We start from the raw sequence: 21,274 nt of genomic DNA on the forward strand, positions 1-21,274 counted from the left end.
ACCAAAAAATACGATATGTTGATTAAACAGAGACAATGGACTGAATTCCAAACAAATATATGCAGGAAATATGAAGGGAGGAAGGGGAAGGCCAAGAAAATTGCAGCTGGATGGGGCTGATGAAATCCTCAAAAAAAGCAATGAATAAAAAGAATAAAATAAAATAAAGAATAAAAGCCAATTTATGAATCAGTACATCTTTTTAATAGTAATATTACTAAAAATTGCAATTGAAAAGAAAAAATTTCAAACTAAAAAATAAAAAAATAGAAGAAAAATAGTGAAACATCTTTTTTAACTTTGATCAAATAAGCCAAGTTTATATTCCTTGTTTTTACTTTTAAAATTTTTAATCCTTAAATCTTTCAAAAGTGTTCTAGATCTAGAACTTGGTTTTTTTCATGTTTTGTTACTTCTCATAAAATTCTTCAAACCTTTAATAAGTTTCTTTTGTAATCCCAATATAGGAAAGTTATCCAAGTCACTCTTTTGGTTTATTTTAATTACCATATTTTTCAGAATATAAGATGCACCTTATTCCCCCCTAAAAGAGGGGGGAAATTTGGGTGCGTCTTATATACTGAATGTAGGCCCACACGCCCATTGGCCCCCACCCTTTGGCCTCTGCCTCCCAGCCAATGGGGAATTTTAATTGAATTTGAATTTTACTTTATTTGTATGCCGCCCTTTTCCCTGAGGGGACTCAGGGCGGCTCATAATTCAAGGGAGGGGGGAAAAACAAACAAAGTTACAGAACAAAAAGACCATACACAGCTAAAAACACAACAATCATACCATTCGGAGTGGGGCTGCAAGTCTTTAGCCCCAAGCCTGTCGGAACAGCCAGGTTTTAAGGGCTGTGCAGAAGGCCTGGAGGGTGGTGAGGGTACGAATCTCCACGGGGAGTTCGTTCCACAAGGTCGGAGCAGCCACAGAGAAGGCCCTCCTCCGGGTAGTCGCCAGTCGGCACTGGGCGGCTGATGGAATTCGGAGGAGGCCTAGTCTGTGGGATCTGGGGGAAAATGGGGCTTGCAAAGGCGGCAATAGGCTATGGCAATCCCTGCAGCCTGAAACAGCTGATGATCAGGAGGCCCATGCTGAAATTGAAAGTGAAACTTGCTATTTGCTGCAGGGAGGCAAATGTCGATTTTTTTTCCTATGCTAATCAGGCTGTTTGCTGCAAGGAGGTAAGTCAATAACTATAAATGCCTATAGAAGGTTCAATTTTTAGACTTATTTTTTAAAGACTTCTTTATTATTGTTCTAGACAACTTAACAAAATGAAAAAGCTTTTTAAAATAAATGCTTGATCTGAAAAGGCCCAGTGCTATTTATCGTCTTTTAAACAGCAGAGAATAACATATACTTCCAGAAAGCCACATCAATTTTAACAGTTTCTGTACAAGTATAGTCTGAAATGTAACAGTGTCCTGTTGTCTAATTAGATCCTGACTTAGTCATGTTTGGAGTAGATCTATTTAAATAATTGAGAGCAGTTATGTGACTACATTTAAGAAAACTTTCTGGTATTAATATACTGCCATAATGTACATTTCTCCCAATTCTTTGCTATTTCTATGGGTTAGGCACACATGCACACAAATACACAACAAACAGTGTATATTATCTGTACTGTTTTCTGTTTTTGCAAGGAGGCAAATTGTTGGGAGGCAGAGGCAGATTTCCCCCCCTTGTTTTCCTCCCCAAAATATAGGTGCTTCTTATACTCCCAAAAATATGGTATTAAGAAATCAACTAGTTTCATTTATCCAGTGTAGCATCCTTTTCCATATCATTCTTGTAACCTGTCATTTTTAAATCCACTTTCAGATTAGTCTTCTTTCTATAACATCTTTTAAACATAGTCTATCTATAGAGGCAGACACAATTAAGATTAACTTCTGGTTGCCCCAAAATATCATTTAGTAAGTTGAAGGTTATGATATTTTGCTCCATTCTATTTTGTAAGTCAAATTCAAGTGTTGTTCTCCTTTAGTTGTAACCTTAGTTCCTTCTGGTTCCCTCTCATGTCTAACCTTCAAAATATCATCCTACCATGGAATTCTCCTTTGACATGGAAACGTTTTATTATAATTAATTCCAAAATTTTATTTCAAATCTGTCTCAACCTGTTGTCTGCTTGTCACATTCCAAAATCAAAGTTCTAATTACACTTTTGCTGTTTATTTCAAAAGAATTTAAGTCCTTAAACTTGCATTTAAAACTTCCCTTCATAAGGATTGAAGGAAACTCACTCAGTGATTCAAACTTGTCAATAAACAGATTTCTAAAATCTGAAAAGAATTTAACCAGTAATTTCCAAAAGTGATTAGAAAAGAAACTGTCAACTGTGCAAACCCATTGACCTTCTGAAAGGTGCCAACTGCAATTTGAATGAAATATGCTTTCCCTCATCTCTCAGTAATCTAAATCTATCAGGGACTGTTGTCTTGCAGTTTCTTCAGGAGGACCAACTATATGGAGTACTTGTGGGCGACCTCAAGTAGTCTCCTTGTCCAGAAAGGTGTGAGGTTTCCAAAAGATGCCCTCATTAATTACAAAAAGGTGAGCTATTTGCCAGCTCTTCATTCTGCTGTGGCTTTATTGGTTCTGTCTTCACTGGCTCTGTTTTCAGTTTACAATTTCTTCCCTGGAAGTCCCTGTATAAAGCAGTATATCAGTGTAATGAGAGCAAAGATTCTTTGCAAGGATAAAAGGTATGGAGAGATATAGCAAAGTTTGTTCCTATTATTTCCATTTAGTTCATTTTCTTTTGTTATGCCTTAATTTTTGATATACTATTTCTTACTATGATTTATATAACATTTCTTAACCAAAAAGGGAGAAGCATGATGGAAGGGACATATTTGAGATTATATTTGTAATCTTTTGGTTAGAATTTTGGTTAAAACTCCTAGAACAAATTTCAACAACCTCAGATATATTAATGATACCACAGTGATGGCTGGGGGCAAGAAAGACTTAAGGAAGAAAGAAGTGCAAAACCTGTTCTATTGCTCAATATAAAAAAATAAGAGTATGTTAACAGGCAGGCCAATCCAACGCATATAAGTAAAGAAGTAACAATGAACTTTGTCTTCATAGGCTCAAAAAATTATATGGTGACTCTAGCCATGAAATAAAGAGAAGTTTGTTTCTTTGGTAAAAGATAGACTTTAGTGAAAGACAGAGTTTAGTGAAAACATTAAAGTGCAGAATCATTACAAGGTCAACACAGCTATACATCATCAAGGCCAAGGTTATTCCCAGTTGGAATATTTGACAAAAAATGGGCACCACCACAAAAGATTAAATAAAAAGAAGCTTCCTTTTTATGTTCCTTTTTATTGTGGTGAAAGAGAAATACAACAGCAAAGCTTATATGTTTGGGATATATAATGTGAAAGCAAAAGTCTAAAGTGTCTTAAGCATAGTTGGAAAAAATGAAAGTATTCAGGAAACTGGCTGACAGGAAGTAAGATGGTTTGCTATTACCATTCACAACACAATCATAACCTTACAAGAACTCAAAGAAATAGTTACTGAGACAATCTTCATGCACTACAGACCAGCATCCAACTATAGTTGGACAGATATCTGGTTTAGTAATCTTTTTTAATTAGAGTTATGTATGTATGTATGTATGTATGTATGTATGTATGTATGTATGTATGTACGTACGTACGTATATGAAAATACTCATTTTTAGTATCACAATTGAGCTTGTTTTCCTGAAAATAAACTCCTTAGTTTTCATCCCATCTGCAAAGTCACCTTAGGTTGTTGTTTACCACAGGGAATCAGAAATATTTACCCATTGGACACTAATCATACAAAGTTCTATCAGCAGGTCTACACTTTCGATTTTCTCTGCATTGACCTGTAAAAGAATGGACTGCAGCATGTTTTATAAGGGTCCCGGCCACTACAAAAGCTGTTTCAAGCTGTCACTGCTGAAGGAGTATCTGTACGTGTATTAATGAAGTTTCTCAGTCATCCAGGTAGAGTTGTCTGGAAGTTGAATAATGGCAACTGCACTTATTTTCTTGTTGGTGTGAAGGGTTTTGCTGCTTATTTAAAATTGAAGAAGCTACTTAAATAAGCAGTGAAACTTTTTGAACCAACAAGAAAAGAAATCCAGTTGCCATGCTTCATCTGTACATGTATTTATTTTCCACAGCCAAATGTAGCCAATGTATGTATTGCTAATAAGAATAAAATAGAACGTAATTATTTATTGGCCAAGTGTAATTGGACACACAAGGAATTTGTCTTTGATGCATATGTACAGTGTACATACAGTGGAGCAAAAAAGTATATAGTCAGCCACCAATTGTGGAAGTTCTCCCACTTAAAAAGATGAGAGAGGCCTGTAATTGACATCATAGGTAGACCTCAGCTATGAGAGACAAAATGAGAAACCAATCCAGACAATCACATTGTCTGATTTGGAAAGAATTTTTTTTTTGCAAATTATGGTGGAAAATAAGTATTTGGTCACCTACAAACAAGCAAGATTTCTGGCTCTCACAGACCTGTAACTTCTTCTTTAAGAGGCTCCTCTGACCTCCACTCATTACCTGTATTAATGGCACTTGTTTGAACTTGTTAGCAGTATAAAAGACACCTGTCCACAACCTCAAAGTATCACACTCCAAACTCCACTATGGTGAAAACCAAAGAGCTGTCAAAGAACACCAGAAACAAAATTGTAGACCTGCACCAGGCTGGGAAGACTGAATCTGCAATAGGCAAGCAACCTGGTGTGAAGAAATCAACTGTGGGAGCAATAATTAGAAAATGGAAGACATACAAGACCACTGATAATCTTCCTCGATCTGGGGCTTCATGCAAGATCTCACCCCGTGGGGTCAAAATGATCACAAGAACAGTGAGCAAAAATCCCAGAACCACGGGAGGGACGGGGACGGGGGACCTAGTGAACTGCTTCAAATGCATCTTATTCTGAGACGGTATGTTATCAAAAAGACTAAATGAATATTCAGTGTTAATTTCCAAGGCAGGGATTCTCTCAAGGGCATCTTTCCCTTTGTGTGAATGTGTGGGAGGAGAGGATAAAAGAAAGAAAATCAGAGACCAATCAGAGAGAGGAATCGGGGCCTTTTAAATAATGTTCTGTCTTCAGAATTTTTTTCCTTGAAGAGGTTTTCATGGCATTTGCTTTCTTTTCTTTTTGGCAGCTGATATAAATCTTGGCATGTCTTGCAGTTTTGGATTTTTAAAAAGCTATTTCGGGTAATCCTTGATTTATGACCATAGTCGAGCCTCAAATTTCTGTTGCTAAGTGAGACATTTGCCAAGTGAATTTTCCCCATTTTAGAACCCTTCTTGCCACAGTTATTAAATGAATCATTGCAGCTGTTAAGTTAGTAACACAGTTGTTAAGTGAATCTGGCTTCTCCAAATCTTGACTTTGCTTGCCGAAAGGTTGCAAAAGGTGATCTCATGATCCTGGGACATGTGACCCTGGGACATATGACTTGCAACTCTCAAGCATCTGAATTTTGATCACATGACCATGGAATGCCACAATAGTTATAAGTGTAAAAAACAGTCATAAGTCACTTTTTCAACGCTGTTGTAACTATGAATGGTCATTAAACAAACCATTGTAAGTCAAGGACTACCTGTAATGAGTGCTTTAAGTTAGTGTGTGTGTGTGTGTTTGAGTGTTTTGTTTTGATCTTTATTATTCTTCAACAAAAATTACAAATTCAAATGAGCAAAATGAAAAAAAATATACAATGTGATAGGCACTTTAGTGCACTTACACACATCCTCTTAGGAATTTCTTTAATTTTTTAAATTAAATGTGAGGTCCACAGAAGTTGAATTAAAACTGTGAAAGTCAGTAGCTGAGACAAAAAATGATTTTTTTACAATCAAATTTAAACTTTTAACATTATAGGCTGAAATGAAGGCTGATCAATAACTGAATATCTTAACTGATTTTTTTAAAAAACCCATACTATAATAGCAATACACTTCATAGCACCAATAGTGTATCATGATCAGCACAGTTGCTTATGAAAATCCCAGTCTGTATTAACTGCCCCACAGAAATGATGGTTTTCTAATTTCCTAAGGAAGTTAAGGTCAACATGCAGATGTAGAGTTTTGCTCCCAGTTGGGCAATGCTCCCTGTTCTCCATAATAAGTTAAGAACAATTAACATTTTGCATTCTTCCTTAGTGGACAAGATCTAATTTAATGAGGTAAATATTTGCTATTTTTCTTCTTCTGTTTAAACAAAATGGAAATAGAAAAGAAATCTTAACACTTTCCACCAAACAGATTTTAGTAAAGACATAATATTGTATCTCAATAGAGAAATTCCAATTAGCTGTAAATAAAAACAAGAAGCAGTTTGGTGCACTGGCTAAAGTAGTGACCTAGAAACCAGAAAGCCAATTTCTATGCCTGCTTTAGGCATGAAAGCCAGCTGGGTGACTTTGGGCCAGTCTCTCTCTCTCCCTCTCCTAAAAAGGCAGGATAACAATTTAATCATTAAACTTAAAAAAACAATAATATATACATTTAAAAATGTAAATAAATAAGAAATACTCTTTCCCAAGCAGGAAAGAAACTTAGGGGAAAATAATTCCAAAAAGCAAGAGGAGGTCATGGGACATGAAGAATAAAATAATTGCAAGTTTTGTAGCATTCCCCTACATTTATAATTATGTTTGTGCATTAAGGGATCTTCCTGCAGCTTTAGAAAATATTTCGGTGAAGTTTTTTCCTACACCAAAAATATTGAGTATGCGTCATAATAAAATAACAAAATCTCCATTGTCCTAAGAGGGGGGGAGAATCTTTTGTCACTCTGAGTTACCTTACCAGCAGATTAGTAAAACCCCAAAAATTGAAGTTTCATAACAATTTCATATTATTCCCTTTCAATATAAGCAACACTATGTAAATGCAACAAAAAGTATAATAAGAAATAGTGAGAAGAAATTCAAATCATAAGCTAGAAACAAACAAAGAAAATACTGAACCTACTGTACACCAACACCATTCGCTACATTTCCACACCCTTCTATTCCAACCAAAGTGCTGAAGTTGCTTTCCCAAGATTTCAGTCTGATGACCGAAAACAATGGAAGGAAACAATATAGCTCAGCAAAGTTGTTAGGTATTAGTTGATTTAAGTATAGTATCTCTGTTTTATGTTGTTACTTGATAAAAGCCTTTCCTAAAATGTATTGAAATTAGTTTCAGGATAAATAGATGTTCATATTTGAAAAATTCAGCTGGATACAAATAACTATAAATTTTTAGTAATAAATGTACTTTTCAAAAGAAAACTGGCTTCAAAATTTTCAGTATTCCTCATAGAGGAATCTCTTTAGCCCTTTGGATATTGCTAAACTACGACTCCCAGGAGTTATTATTTGCCATGATGTGGCTAGGATTGCTGGGAGTTGCCATTCATGCCATAGATCAGTGATGGCTAACCTTTTTGCTATGGCGTGCCAAAAGCAAGGGGAGCGGGGGGGAGGGTCGTGCGTGCGCATGCCCACACCTATAATTCTATGCACTCTCCCCTGTGCATGCTTGTGCGACATCACCCCCTGCTCTTGCCGTGCAATGGCATAGTGGACCCGTTTTTTGCTCTCCCCAGGCTCCAGAGGCTTTCTAGGAGCCTGGGGAGAGCAACCCCCCCACCCGGAGGCCCTCCAGAGGACAGAAACGGCCCATTTTCCCACTTCTGGTTTGCGCATTGAGCTGTTTTTCACCCTCCAGAGGCTTCAGAGAAGGGCGAAAAATGGCAGAAAATCATGGCAGAAATCAGCGGAGCTGACAGGGTAATAATGCCTTGCATGTCGTCCTAAATGGCTCCACGTGCCACCTGTGGCACATGTGCCATAGGTTTGCCATCACGACCATAGATCATTCTTATGAGTGGGAAAAAATCATTGGAAACAGAAAACTACAAAATAGAATTCTAATCTTTCTCCTGGCATGCCAATTTTCTATATATACATACTAAATTTTTGATATGAATAAAAATAAGACTGTAAAAGCTGAAACAGCTGTATTATGAAAGTGTTATTACAATACAGGTAGTCCTTGACTTATGATTACAGGTAGTCCTTGACTTATGATTAAAATTGAGCCCAACATTTCTGTTGCTAAGTGAAACATTTGTAAAATGAGTTTTGCCCCATATACTTTTCTTGCTGCAGTTGTTCAATGAATTACTGCAGTAGTTAAGTTAGTAACATGGTTAAGTGAATCTGGCTTCCCCATTGACTTTCCTTGTCAGAAGGTCGTAAAAGGTGATCATATGGGATACTGAAACCATCATAAATAGAGTCAGTTGCCAAGTGTCTAAACTTTAATCACATGACCATAGGGATGCTGCAACAGTAGTGTGAAAAGCGGTCATGTTATTTTTTTCAGTGCCATTGTAACTTCGAAGGGTCACTAAACATATTGTAAGTCGAGGACTGCCTATATATTTATTACTCCATTTCTAAAAGTATAGCTTGATTTACATTAATAAAAATAACATAAAACACAAATAATTTATATGATAAAAATGCATGTTCAGTCCCAGACTAGAAAATGAAGTGATTGCCAATCCAGTTTAAACTACAGTTAACAGTCCACTTATAGCCATTGTTTATGAATCATTATAGCAGATAACTATTTGCCAATAAATGTTCTCATGTAAATCACTATTTCAAATAGTTATGAACATTTTATTCCAGGCGTATTTCGGGAACAGGACATTTTCAACAAAAAATAATTCCTACATCCAAAAAAAAAAATCGAACACAGGAAAGAACATAAAGGTATGGCAGTATCTCAGATCTCATAAACCAAACATTCAGACTGAGAAGAAGAACAGAAATGAGTTCAATTGTGATCTCTTCATTGCTTCCTTGCAGTCACAAAGTGGGTCATTAAGGCCCACGACTGTCTTGGCCCAGAACAGCACGCACCCATATCTTGAGGATTTAATTACTAGAATGCTTAACCCAAAACAGTGCATCAAATGCTCTCACCAAAATATGTCTATGAGCTGCACAGTTTTAGTTAAACTTGGGCTTTAAAACTTGGGCTTTAACAAATCATTTCATAAATTAGAGGGCTCTCTCTCTTCCCCACCATCTTTACATTCCTGTTTTATATATCTATCCTGTTTAATCATTTCCTTTCCACGCGGATTTTTCGGCACATATCTAATCTTAAAACACTAAGTTCAATGAAGAAAGAGAGAAAGAAAGAAAGCACATCTTCTGGTCTGCAAAGTATATAAAACATTTTTTTAAAAAATATTGACTTCACCTTCATCAATAATGAATGTTGAGACAAACAGAAATAAGTCTAGACATCTACAGGCAGATTCAGTTGCAAAGTACGACTGGGGGGGGCACTCGAGTTCAAATTCCAACTCCCCCCATGAAGGTCTAAGGCAGTGGACCCATCGCCCACAGGGGGGCAATTTGATTTTTAATGGGGTCAAGTTGAACTTTGCTTAAACCAAGTTAATGGCTTTTTAGGCTTCCTCAGCTGTGAGTAGAGTTCACTTTTTGAGTAAAATAAGAATTATAAGGGGGGGGCGTGTTCCAGGATTTTAGAGATGCTTAGATGGAGCATGGCCAAAATAAGGTTGAGACCCACTGGCCTAAGGTCATCTCCAAGCCTTCTTTCTCTCAGCCCATCTTCACCCTCCAGGATTGGTGCAGGGTAAGATAAAAGATGCCAGCTAGATGCGAACCTTCACCTCCACCCCCGCCTTCCTTTGGGATATCGAAACTAAGTAAAACGAAGCCAGGTTCATATTTGCAGACCTGGCTGAACACTCGGACCGACACCCTCAGAAGGGAATCCGGTAGCACGACCGCGTTTACGGACGTCTCATCGAAACCATTAGGGAAGCTAGTCATTCGGAAGACTCGCCGGGGTGCTTTGCTTAACGCAGACCCGACAATCTCATGACAGGCCAGAACGGACGATCGCTCCACAACCCCGGGAAGGAAGGAAGGAAGGAAGGGGGAAAAACCCCAGCCTCGCCTGGAGCCTCTGACAGCTCAAGAGGAGGAAGTCAAGAGTGAGCCGCCGCCGCCGCCCCATAACCGGATCCGGGAGGAGCGGTCTGTCGGGCGGAAGCCTGGCCCCCCGACCCAAATCGTCACCACCGCACGGGGCGGGTCGGCCACGGCCGCCCCTGTTCCTCATCCCACACCCGGCCTTGCGTCCTCTGAGGAGCCGCCGGTCACCACCTCCCCGCTTGTCGTTACCTCTCGAAGAAGTGCCTTAGGACCAAAAGGCCGGCGGCGAGCGGGATCGCCGCTAGAAGGTGACCGGCGCGGTATCCCTCGGAGGTCTGTCGCTCCAAATCGGCCCAAGTCACGTTGCCCGGAAACCAGAAGCGTTCGTTCCAAAACCAGGCTGCCACGACCGCCATTTTCCCACCAGCCCACCCCCACATGCACACACCCGGCGCCCGCCCGCCTGCCCGGGCTCCTGCTCTTTCCAGCAGCGGCGGCCGCCACCAGAATGCCTCGACTGCCGCCGCCGGCGCGAGGGGAAAAAAGGCGGTAGCAAACGAGGGGGTGGGACCTGGCCAGTCCCCGCCCATCTAGCTTCCCGAGAGAGGAGGTCAAAGCCGACGCCCCTTTCCTCACCCCCTTCGGTACCGTTAGGAGCAGCAGAGCGCATGCGCCTCATTGAGGCTAATTCGGCGGGCGGGAGGCGAGGAATTTTTGAGGCTGAGTGGGGGGTGGGAGGCGGGAAGAAAGCTGGGCTGAAGGATGGGGGCTGCGCTGACTAACTGAGGCGGCTGTGTGTGTTGGCCGACCCCCGTCTGAATTCCGAAGTTGCAACTTGGAGGGGGGGGGGAAGCGAGTTGGATAGCTTAATTTCTGCCTTTTACGGTTGCCGCTGTTCCACCCAATTTAATAAGCGGTTCCTCACTTCTTCATTAATGGAAAGGAGAAGAACTGGGGCTGCGTCATGTGACGCGCCGCTTTATCCTCTCCGAGATGACGAAGGAAACGTCTATTGCCCTGGCTTCAGCCAACCGCGTGGCTGCTTCAGTGTGTGTGTTCACCGTTAAGCAGACTAAGCATGTGTTAAGGGCATCAAGCTCAAAGAGGGCATCACAAAGTTGAAAAAGAAAAAAAAACTCTATAAAAAAAGATTTTTACAGTGTTTGTAAAGGAGGGGGTCACCAAGATTTGTTAGTGCTTAGGGCACCAGTGAGCCTTAATCAGCCCACTGGTATCATCCAGTCCACGCTGCAGTTCTTGCTTTAGAACCAATATCCAAGAGCACCAAGGACCAACTCTTTGCGTCAAATATTCTCTTCTATCAGAATCCACACTGCCCATAGATTGTAGAGCAAAAATCTGATAAGTGTTTCTCTATATGAATATGCACACGCCTGTTGGAAGAAATGTCCAGTTTCTCCCCCCCCCCCCTGGAACTGAACCCAGAAGGACATTTTTTCAAAAAACACCCTTTAAAAATATTTAGGTATAGATGGGATACTCACATCTGCTTTTATTAAAAGTTTTACACTACTCATCTTACTTTATTAAAAGAGTTGTGTGAGTCTCATTTTCCTTTTTCTTACGTGTGGTTTAATTCAAATTTTAGAAAAAATATTTGTAAGCTGAAGTAAGTTTCTTCTGCCTTTTTTTTTAATAATGCCTGTCTTTTAAGCTAGAAATGTTTCAGAAGTTTTGCAGATACCTTTAGTATATCCAATTGAATAGTTTGACTTTTTGTTTGCCACTAATACGAATCCCTAGTGCCGCATAACAGAGTGAGCTCCCGTTACATGTCCCAGCTTCTGCCAACCTTCCAGTTTGAAAGCATGTAAAAATGCAAGTAGAAAAATAGAAACCACCTTTGGTGGGAAGGTAACAGCACTCTGCGCCTTTGGCGTTAAGTTATGCCGGCCACATGACCACGGAAAAGTGTTTGGACAGCGCTGTATCTTTGACTTTGTAACGGAGATGATTACTGCCTCCTAGAGTCAGGAACGACTAGCACATATGTGCAAAGGGAACCTTTTTTTACCTCTTTTACCTTTTACCTTTTTAATATTGAAATCCTTCAAAACCTTACCCCAACTCCTTGATTTCCTGTAATAATAGTTTTGATAATTTCTTCCGGGAATGATAGCCATCAGTGCTATTTCTAATGCCCCTATCCTTCTCAATAAGTTTAATATTCAAAATAATTAAAAAAAATTATCCATTACAACTTGGTGTTCTGTAATTTCATTACATATGCTGTCCAACTTTTCAAGAAATGTATCTAGTTAACAAGGTTGGCAGTCCAGGGTTCAAAAACCTATTACAGATATCCATTTCATTCTTCTTTATCTTCTAGCTCCCTCTGGTGTCCATCTCTCTCTCTGATGTTAATCTTCCTTATTATAAAAAAACTGCAAACAATCACCATTTTCTGGCGGGGGAAAAATTCTTCTAATTAATTCAAAGCTATAATTTCAAATTTATCTGGACTCTTCCAGATTCTGCTGTTAACTTTCCAAAATCTATATTCTAAGCACCCTTATGCTGCATATCCAAAAAATATATTTCCAAAACTTTTAAATTCAAATTTGCACCACCTTCCTCTAAGACTCACCTGATAAATACAACAAAACCTTGCCAGTCTGAAGGATTTTAATTTCTCCAGTACAATAAAAAATCCCAAAATTGTTCAAGAAATGAAGAGTCAGTCAAGCTTAAATGTCAATAAAAGGCTGTTTTTTTCAGTGTGAACAATGCAATTCCAACCTCTAGCCTCTCAATTCAGAAGACAACTGCAAAACAGGCAGATGCTGTGGTCTACTCACAAGGAACAGCTGTCCAGATTGTCACAATCATAGGTAATCTCAGTGATCTACCTCTGGAGAGATTATGCAGGCCTGGATTCAGCATCCAACTACAATTCTTGCAAATGCAGTCTCACACCAACATGATGCCAGGCCTGCACAAGAACTCTCCAAATTTGTTTTTGTCTTTCAGTAGCATGACCCTGTCTTCATTTACAGTTCGTATCAATGCTAGGGAAAAAAACCTGGCAATTTCAAGATTTCCCTCTTGAACACAGTACAGACCAGATCTCATTCCCAATCCTTGATTTAAACCAGGGGTAGTCAACCTTTTTATACCTACCGCCCACTTTTGTATCTGTGTTAGTAGTAAATTTTTCTAACTGCCCACCGTTTCCATATTAATGGTGATTTATAAAGTAGGGAAGTAACTTTACTTTATAAAATTTATAAAGCAGAGTTATAGCAAACCCCTACCGCCCACCATGAAAGCTGGAACGCCCACTAGTGGGTGGTAGGGGTTGACTATCACTGATTTAAACAATCAAGAGGGGAGGAGATGGAGTGCAAGAGAAGGAAAGAGGAGTTTGGCTGGAGAAAAGGGGTGGAGGAGCAGGAAGCTGGGAGAGAGGAGTGGGATATACCTAGAAAAAAGGAGGAATAAAGGAATAGGATAGTAGAGGCTTCTATGGGCCAAGCCTGAGGGAGATAAGGGGCTAGGATATGGGAGGCTTCTGTGGGGCAAGCCTGAGAGAAATAAGGGGATAGGATAGGAGAGGTATCCTTGGGGCAAGCTGAGGAAGAGTTGAAAGGAGGCAAGCAGAGGAAACAACAAAGGAGCAGAAGCTGTGGAAGGAGAGCCCAGCAGCCAGTTCAAGAGAGAGTAAAAAGCGAGAAAGAGGAAGAAGGTCCAACCAGCCACCTGAATATCACCCCACCACATGACCAGCCTGCTGAGAGGAGGCTGATCACCACCCCATCACGTGACCCTGGCAAGTAGAAGTGCATCAGAGAGGGACCAGGGTGGACTGGGAGCTATACCAAAAAGGGCCAGGAGAACCCGGACACCAGCAGCCCTTCCGGGGGTAGTGCTACACATACTTAACTACTGTGGGAATTGTTGTTTTTCTTTAAGTTAACACAAAGCAATGGTGAATAAACTTCCTTGCATCCATCCTTCTTTTAGTGAAATCTGCTCATGTGGCTAGACAAACCTTATTCAGTCCTTGAGGGATTCCTTGTAACTCAGGTTGTTCACAATCATTTCTCAAAAACGTTCCATGTTATCAGTTACCATAAGTCAATATATTTTGTTATCCAGGATAACAAGGAATCTGGTAAACATGGGACAAGATGTTGGTATCAGTACAGCAAAGAATGAAATATGTTAAGATCACTAGTTAGGAAATGCTAAGCTGAAAAATATGGTTTTCATCTTTGACCTCATCTTACTCAAGTTGCATTAAGTTTTGTTAGACTTCACTTTGTGGTCTGTTGACTTTGCAGTAATCTGTTTTTAAAATGCCTTTATAAGGTTTTGCAGGATTTTGTTTCAGAAGTGTACCAGTACTTCTCAGTGTACTGGTAACAGAAAAACAAAAGTGGTGTGTTCCAGAAGTCCTTACCAAGTTGAAATAAAATTGAAAGTGCTTATTCAGGCAGTATCACAAGATTTGATTTGACATCTAAAATAAAAATAGCTTTTCCTTTTGCATCATCATCAATGTAAATGTTAAAAGCTGTAGTATAATTTAAGTCATACTCCAATCTGTTAGTTTCTTCTGCCACTTTTGGCTGCATTCTCTTGGCCAGGCTGCTATACATTTATTATATCCATTATTTTTCCACTTAGTACATAAGCAACATATAAATACTGGAATTATTAGGAACAAAAACATAGAAAACCACATAAGAAATGTGAAGAGGTGAAAAGCAGACGTTGAGAAAGAGAGAAATGTAATGTAATACACCAATTACAGGAAGTTGAATAATTTAGAAATAAAATAGCATCTGCATTTCTCGGAATGAATTGATGACTTATAGAAAGTCAAACACTGTGCCCTAGAGGTGTTGCAGAAAATTGCAGGCACCAACTTTAAAGTCAATGTGTGTGTGTGTGTGTGTGTGTGTGTGTGTGCGTGCCAGCAATGCAAACAATTAAATATTCAGAAATAAAAGGCAGACTGTAAATACTGCACAAAGAAAATACTGTCTGAGATGGCAACATACAAGAACCAAAACAAATTCTGCCCAATTCTAGAGCACAATTAATTTCAATAGTCACAATAACGTATGTTTTGTCACATTATCTTGACCCCTGAGAATGGGGGGAAGGGGGAGAATAAGAATGGAATACAAAGCTATTTTGATCGGGGGGGGGGGGAAGCTGCTCTCTGAGCACCAACCTTATTCTACTAAACTATTTTGCATTCAAAAGGTTACAAGGACTGTGGATATTTCTGCAATTTTGCTACAGAATAAATTCTAAAGGCAAGATAGCCTCGAAGTTCATAATTCTAGAGTATTGCAGAAACAAAAGAGAAAGCTTTAGAGCTTTATACTTTCAAAATGTATATAGGGGATGCCCCAATAATTTTTTTTAAAGAAAGTTTTTATTTTTAGACAGACATAGACAAACAAAACATAAAACATAAAGCCATCTTCAATTACATACAGGGTGTCGATTGGTTACAAGGTATTTGTGCATCCTTTCCATAGTTATCACTTACAATTTATATGAAATCACATATTATCAAATCAAATATATTTGTATACATTATTATCATTGTACCTCATTTATTTGACTATCACTATTATTCCTTCATTTTAAATGAGATATTCTAAGTATTGGATTCATTTATATTATAAAAATTCATTATATCATCTTAAATCTATCTAATAATAATAATAATAACAACAACAACAACAACTCCGCCGTTGCCGGTCCCAAGCCCGGATGAGAAAGGAGGAGGGTTGGGATCAGGTTGGCATCTGGTCCCATAAAAAAAAACCCGCCAACCCATACAATATGGTGAAAAAAACAAATAAGAATTCCATACCGCATCGGTCGTCGCGTGGTTAACAAGGGCCGCGGCAGATGTTGGGGTCCCTGGACATCCGTCGACAAGTGGGCTACAAGTGGACCAGCCAACAAAACGACAAAAATATAGTGCAGATGAAAATCGTGCCATAATGGCCTGTTACTACAACTCAGAGCCAGAAAAAAGAGGCTATTTAAAGCGAATGTATTGTAGGAAGTTATCATCCAGCCCTCTCCCAGAAAAATGAAATATCCTAGGAAATATTGAAAAGGCAGAATATTTCTCTGGATGTGAAAAGAAACATGTTTTAAAAGACAATAGTTGCCTATAGCTTTCTGCCCATCCCCAGCTAATGGGCCATTAAGATGGCCAAGCTAGCCCACTTTACATAATAAAGACTTCTCCTCACTGCAGCTGTAGGGGGAAGGGATATTACTCAACTGACCACAAGGCAACTGAGAACTCATCACAGCCTAGAGAGTAGCCCCCTGCATGGCACCATGGGAGTCTGACAACCAGTCAGAATACATTTCTTACACAGGAACAGGAAACAGAGAGGTGGGACTGAACAGGGTATAAAAGCCTAGCAAGCCCCTTCCTCAGCCCTTCTCTCTTCTTCTCCATCAACATTGAAACATGTGATCACCTTTTCTGGTCAGGGCTCAAGCCATGTGGCGCTGTCCAACAATAAACCATCTTTCCAAGCAGCCTCCATGTCTCCAGTGTCTTCTTCCCCACTTGGAGCTGAACCCAGAAGGACATTTCTTTCAACAGTATGAATTATGGAAACAACAATATCCAGATTCAAATGTTAGTGAACAACGACTAGCAGATCAAAGGCGATTATTATACGGAATAAAGTGTTTAGTGAAGTTGAACATGAGGAAATTCAGGCAAATTGCAAACCCCAAAAACAATATCACAAGCGGAAATAACTGATATTCAAGACACAACTAAAGACATTATAGTAGAACTCCCAGAAGAAGCTCTCGGGAAGGAAATAACATCACCACCACTAGAACCAGTTATCACTGAACCAACTGATGAACTAACTCAAAAACAAAAAGAATTGAAGGATAAGATCATGGAGCATTTTTCTGCTTAATGAGGAAAGGCAACGTTTACCATCACTAAAAACTGTGCCTAAGAAAATTTTGGCCCCTATCATGAAAATGGTTAATGCAGTGTTTTCAACAATTGAATCGGGATCCATCTTGGAAACAAACCAGTTAATGTACAGCGCAGCTGTAATAGTCACTAATGAACTAGGCATTAAAATCAAGTACCTAGTCACACAACAGAAAAAGCATCAAAGCCAAAGTGGAAAATCCGATTAGAACAAAAAGTCAAAAAATTAAGGGCAGATGCTAGTAACTTAAAGAACATGCATGAGCAACGGCTCAAAAAAATAATAATCATAGATCGGCTAATCAGAAGATATAGATTGGATACAAGAAACATCAATGAAGCTGTAGAGATTGTAAAACAGCAGATAACAGCAACAACTAGAAAAATTGAAAGATATGAGGCACGAATCATCCAATATAAACAAAATCAGCAATTTCGATCAGACCAATGGTGTTTTTATCAAAGTCTTAATGTGAATGGTGACACCAAAAGTGAAAAACCAGAAAAACAGGCCACAGTTGAATTCTGGAAAAAATTGTGGGAAAATGCAAAGAACTACAACAAGGAAGCAAAGTGGATACATGACTTTGAGAAAAGCATTGGCAACAAACAAATGCAAGTATTAGAAATAACAACTGAGATGGTCAAAAATCGAGTTAAAAAGGTAAAGAATTGGACATCACCTGGAAAGGACCAATTACATGGTTTCTGGCTCAAATATCTGACCAGTTTACATGCAATATTGGCCAGACAACTGAATGAAATTTTACAAAAGGGCCAAATTGATGAATGGTTGACAACTGGAAAAACATACTTGATTCAGAAAGATGCAACTAAAGGAACAACACCTGAAAACTACAGACCAATAACATGCTTGCCAACAACCTTCAATTACTCACAGGCATTATTGCAGATAACATGATGGATTATTTGGAAACAAACAACATCTTGCCAGTAGAGCAAAAAGGCAACAAAAGAAGGAGCAGGGGCACAAAAGATCAGCTTCTAATTGATAAAATGATATTAGAAAATTGTAAGAACAGAAAAACGAACTTGAATATGGTCTGGATTGATTACAAAAAGGCATTTGACTCACTGCCACATAGTTGGATCATAAAATGCTTAGAAACAACTGGCATTAGCAAAAATATTACATCCTTTACTGAAAAGGCGATGAAACAATGGAGAACTGAGTTGGCAGTAGGGAATGAGATCTACGGAATGGTTAATATCAAGCGAGGAATTTTCCAGGGTGATTCACTTTCACCTCTTCTCTTCATCATCGCAATGATCCCACTATCAGTAATCTTAAAAAAAATGAAATTAGGCTACCAAACAGCCAAAGAAGCTGAAAAATTTTCGCATTTACTAGATATGGATGATTTGAAACTCTATGGAAAGTCAGAAATAGAAATCCAATCATTGACAAACACAGTCCGAGTATTCAGCACCGATATTCAATGCAGTTTGGCATGGAAAAATGCGCCACTGTATCCATAAAAGGGGCAAAATCACTGCATGTGAGGGAATTGAAATGCCCAATGGCCAATTAATTAAATGCAAAGAAAATGAAGCCTACAAATACTTAGGCATTCTGCAGTTGGATAACATCAAGCATGGAGAAGTAAAAACTATTGTCAGGCGAGAGTACACCAACAGAGTTAGGAAAATTTTAAAATCTAAATTGAATGGTGGAAATACAATCAAGGCAATAAATACCTGGGCAATACCAGTTATAAGATACACAGCTGGTATAGTTAACTGGACACAAGCTGATTTGGACATTTTGGACCGAAAAACCAGGAAACTAATGACAATGCACTACAGTTTACATCCACATGGTGATACTGATAGACTATATCTGCCCCGAAAATCAGGTGGCAGAGGATTATTACAAGTGAAGCAAACAGTTGAAGAAGAAAAACATGGACTGGCTGATTATTTAAAAGAAAGTCAAGAACATCTATTAATCGAAGTAAAGAACAAAAATCTACTGAAGGCCCAACAGACGAAACAAGAATACAGAAAGATGTGATAAAATCAAGAATGGAGAGTTGGCAGAACAAAGCACTGCATGGCCAATTTCTGGAAAAATAAAAGATAAAGTGGACAGTGAACAAACTTGGTTATGGTTAACAACAGGTACATTAAAGAAAGAAACAGAGTCACTAATCCTGGCTGCGCAAGAACAAGCTATCCGCACAAAATGCCATTAAGGCCAAAATAGAAAAATCCTCTGATGATGCCAAATGCAGACCTTGCAAAGAAGCTGATGAAACTGTTGATCACATACTCAGCTGCTGTAAAAAAATCATGCAGACTGATTATAAATTGCGGCACAATTCAGTAGCGCAAATGATCCATTGGAATTTGTGCAAAATTATAATATTAAAACAGCAACAAACTGGTGGGAACATCCGCCTGAAAAAGTCACAGAAAATCAGATGGTCAAGATCTTGTGGGATTTCCGTATACAAACCGACAAAATACTGGCGCATAATACACCAGACATCACACTGGTTGAGAAAATAAGGTCACAATCATAGACATTGCAATACCAGGTGATAGCAGGGTCGCCGAGAAGGAACATGAAAAATCGCAAGATACCAGGACTTAAAAATCGAAATTCAACGACTATGGCACAAACCAGCAGTGATAATTCCAGTGGTAATTGGCACACTGGGTGCTATTCCAAAAGCACTGGAATTACATTTAAAACAGTTAAAATTGACAAAATCACCATCAGTCAAATGCAAAAAGCCGCACTGCTTGGATCTGCACACATATTACGAAAATACGTTACGACGTCCTAGGCCCCTGGGTGGGGCCCGACTAGTAACCCAATGCCAAATCCGGCGAAACAACTGGCCGCTGTGATACAATTGTATAATAATAATAATAATAATAATAATAATAATAATAATAATAATAATATCTTTATGTTATATTCTGTATCATTCTATTATTCCTGTATTTATAACATTCTCTAAAATCTTTCATTTCCATGTTTTTTTTTATCTAACCACTGATAAAATAGATCACATATCTTACAAAATTATCTTCCTGTTCTCTAATTTCAAATGTCAATTTACTCATTTCAGCTCATTCCATTATTTTGTGAATAACTTCCCCCTGCGTTGGTATTTTCTCATTTTTCCAGTTTTTAGCAAATACAATTCTAGCTGCTGTTAACATATTTACAATCAAATATTTCAATTCTCTATTGTATGTTTCCAGTATGATTCCCAATAAAAAGATCTCTGGTTTAAAGTCTATATGTTTTTGTATCATTTTTTTCCAACTGTGTGGATTTTAGTCCAATATCTTTTAGCTTCTATGCACATCCATCACATATGGTAATATGAACCCGGTATCTCATGACATTTCCAACACTTTTCCGATTTATTCTTGAACATTCTTGCTATTCTCATCGGGGATAGGTGCCACCTGTAAAACATTTTATGCAAATTTTCTTTATATGTTGTTGACATTGTCATTTTATAATTTTGAGACCACAATTTCTGCCAATTCTCTAAATCAGAGGTAGTCAACCTTTTTATACCTACCACCCACTTTTGTATCTCTTTAGTAGTAAAATTTTCTAACCGCCCACACCGGTTCCACAGTAATGGTGATTTTATGAAAACCTAATGAAAATGTTTTTAAATAATGCTATGACATTTTTTTAAAAAAGTCAATTAAATTAAATAAAAGGAAAGTGCTTCAGTATTGGACAAAACCCCTACTGCTCACCATGAAAGCTGGAATGCCCACTAGTGGGCAGTAGGGACCAGGTTGACTACCACTGTTCTAAATCAATCCCACGTCCAAAATTATCCCCCCAAGCAATTACAGATTTTTTAAACTTGTTCTTCTTCTAACTTAACCTCTAATAAGTATCCATACAGTTTTTTAATCACCTTTTCATCAGTACCTATCAAAATTTTATCTAACTCAGTCATTTTATCATGGAAACCTTCCATTTTAAGATCTTTATCATAACTAGAAATGTATTTGCGCATATGAAAACCAGTTCATCTTTATACCTTGCTGTTCCAGTTCTTGCATAGATTTAAGGTTCACTCTTTGCATTCAATATTTCACCATATCTAACTTTTGTTCCTTTTTGTATGTTATTGGATATGAAAAATGCTTCAATAGTCGATAACCAGACTGGAATTTTTAGATAATGTTGCTTTTTAATCTTCTCGCAATTTAATAACAAAGCCTCACGTATGTAATGTCTTCTAAAATACCCCTGCGTTTTAGTTTCCTTGTA

The 21,274-nt window shown here is 38.5% G+C and overlaps 1 protein-coding gene across 1 annotated transcript in view; it reads right to left on the reverse strand.

Annotated features, from left to right (window-relative positions):
* Positions 1 to 10,577, reverse strand: part of CERS5 (ceramide synthase 5) — a 37,364-nt gene extending 26,787 nt beyond the window's left edge. Inside the window, exon 1 of the mRNA XM_032209329.1 lies at positions 10,278 to 10,577. Within this exon, the coding sequence (XP_032065220.1) occupies positions 10,278 to 10,468 (191 nt within the window). The 5' untranslated portion in view covers positions 10,469 to 10,577. The remainder of the gene's footprint in view (positions 1 to 10,277) is intronic.
* Between the last annotated feature and the right edge of the window lie 10,697 nt (positions 10,578 to 21,274).

Source organism: Thamnophis elegans, chromosome 2 (genome assembly GCF_009769535.1).
Source record: "Thamnophis elegans isolate rThaEle1 chromosome 2, rThaEle1.pri, whole genome shotgun sequence".
Classification (NCBI taxonomy): Eukaryota; Metazoa; Chordata; class Lepidosauria; order Squamata; family Colubridae; genus Thamnophis; species Thamnophis elegans.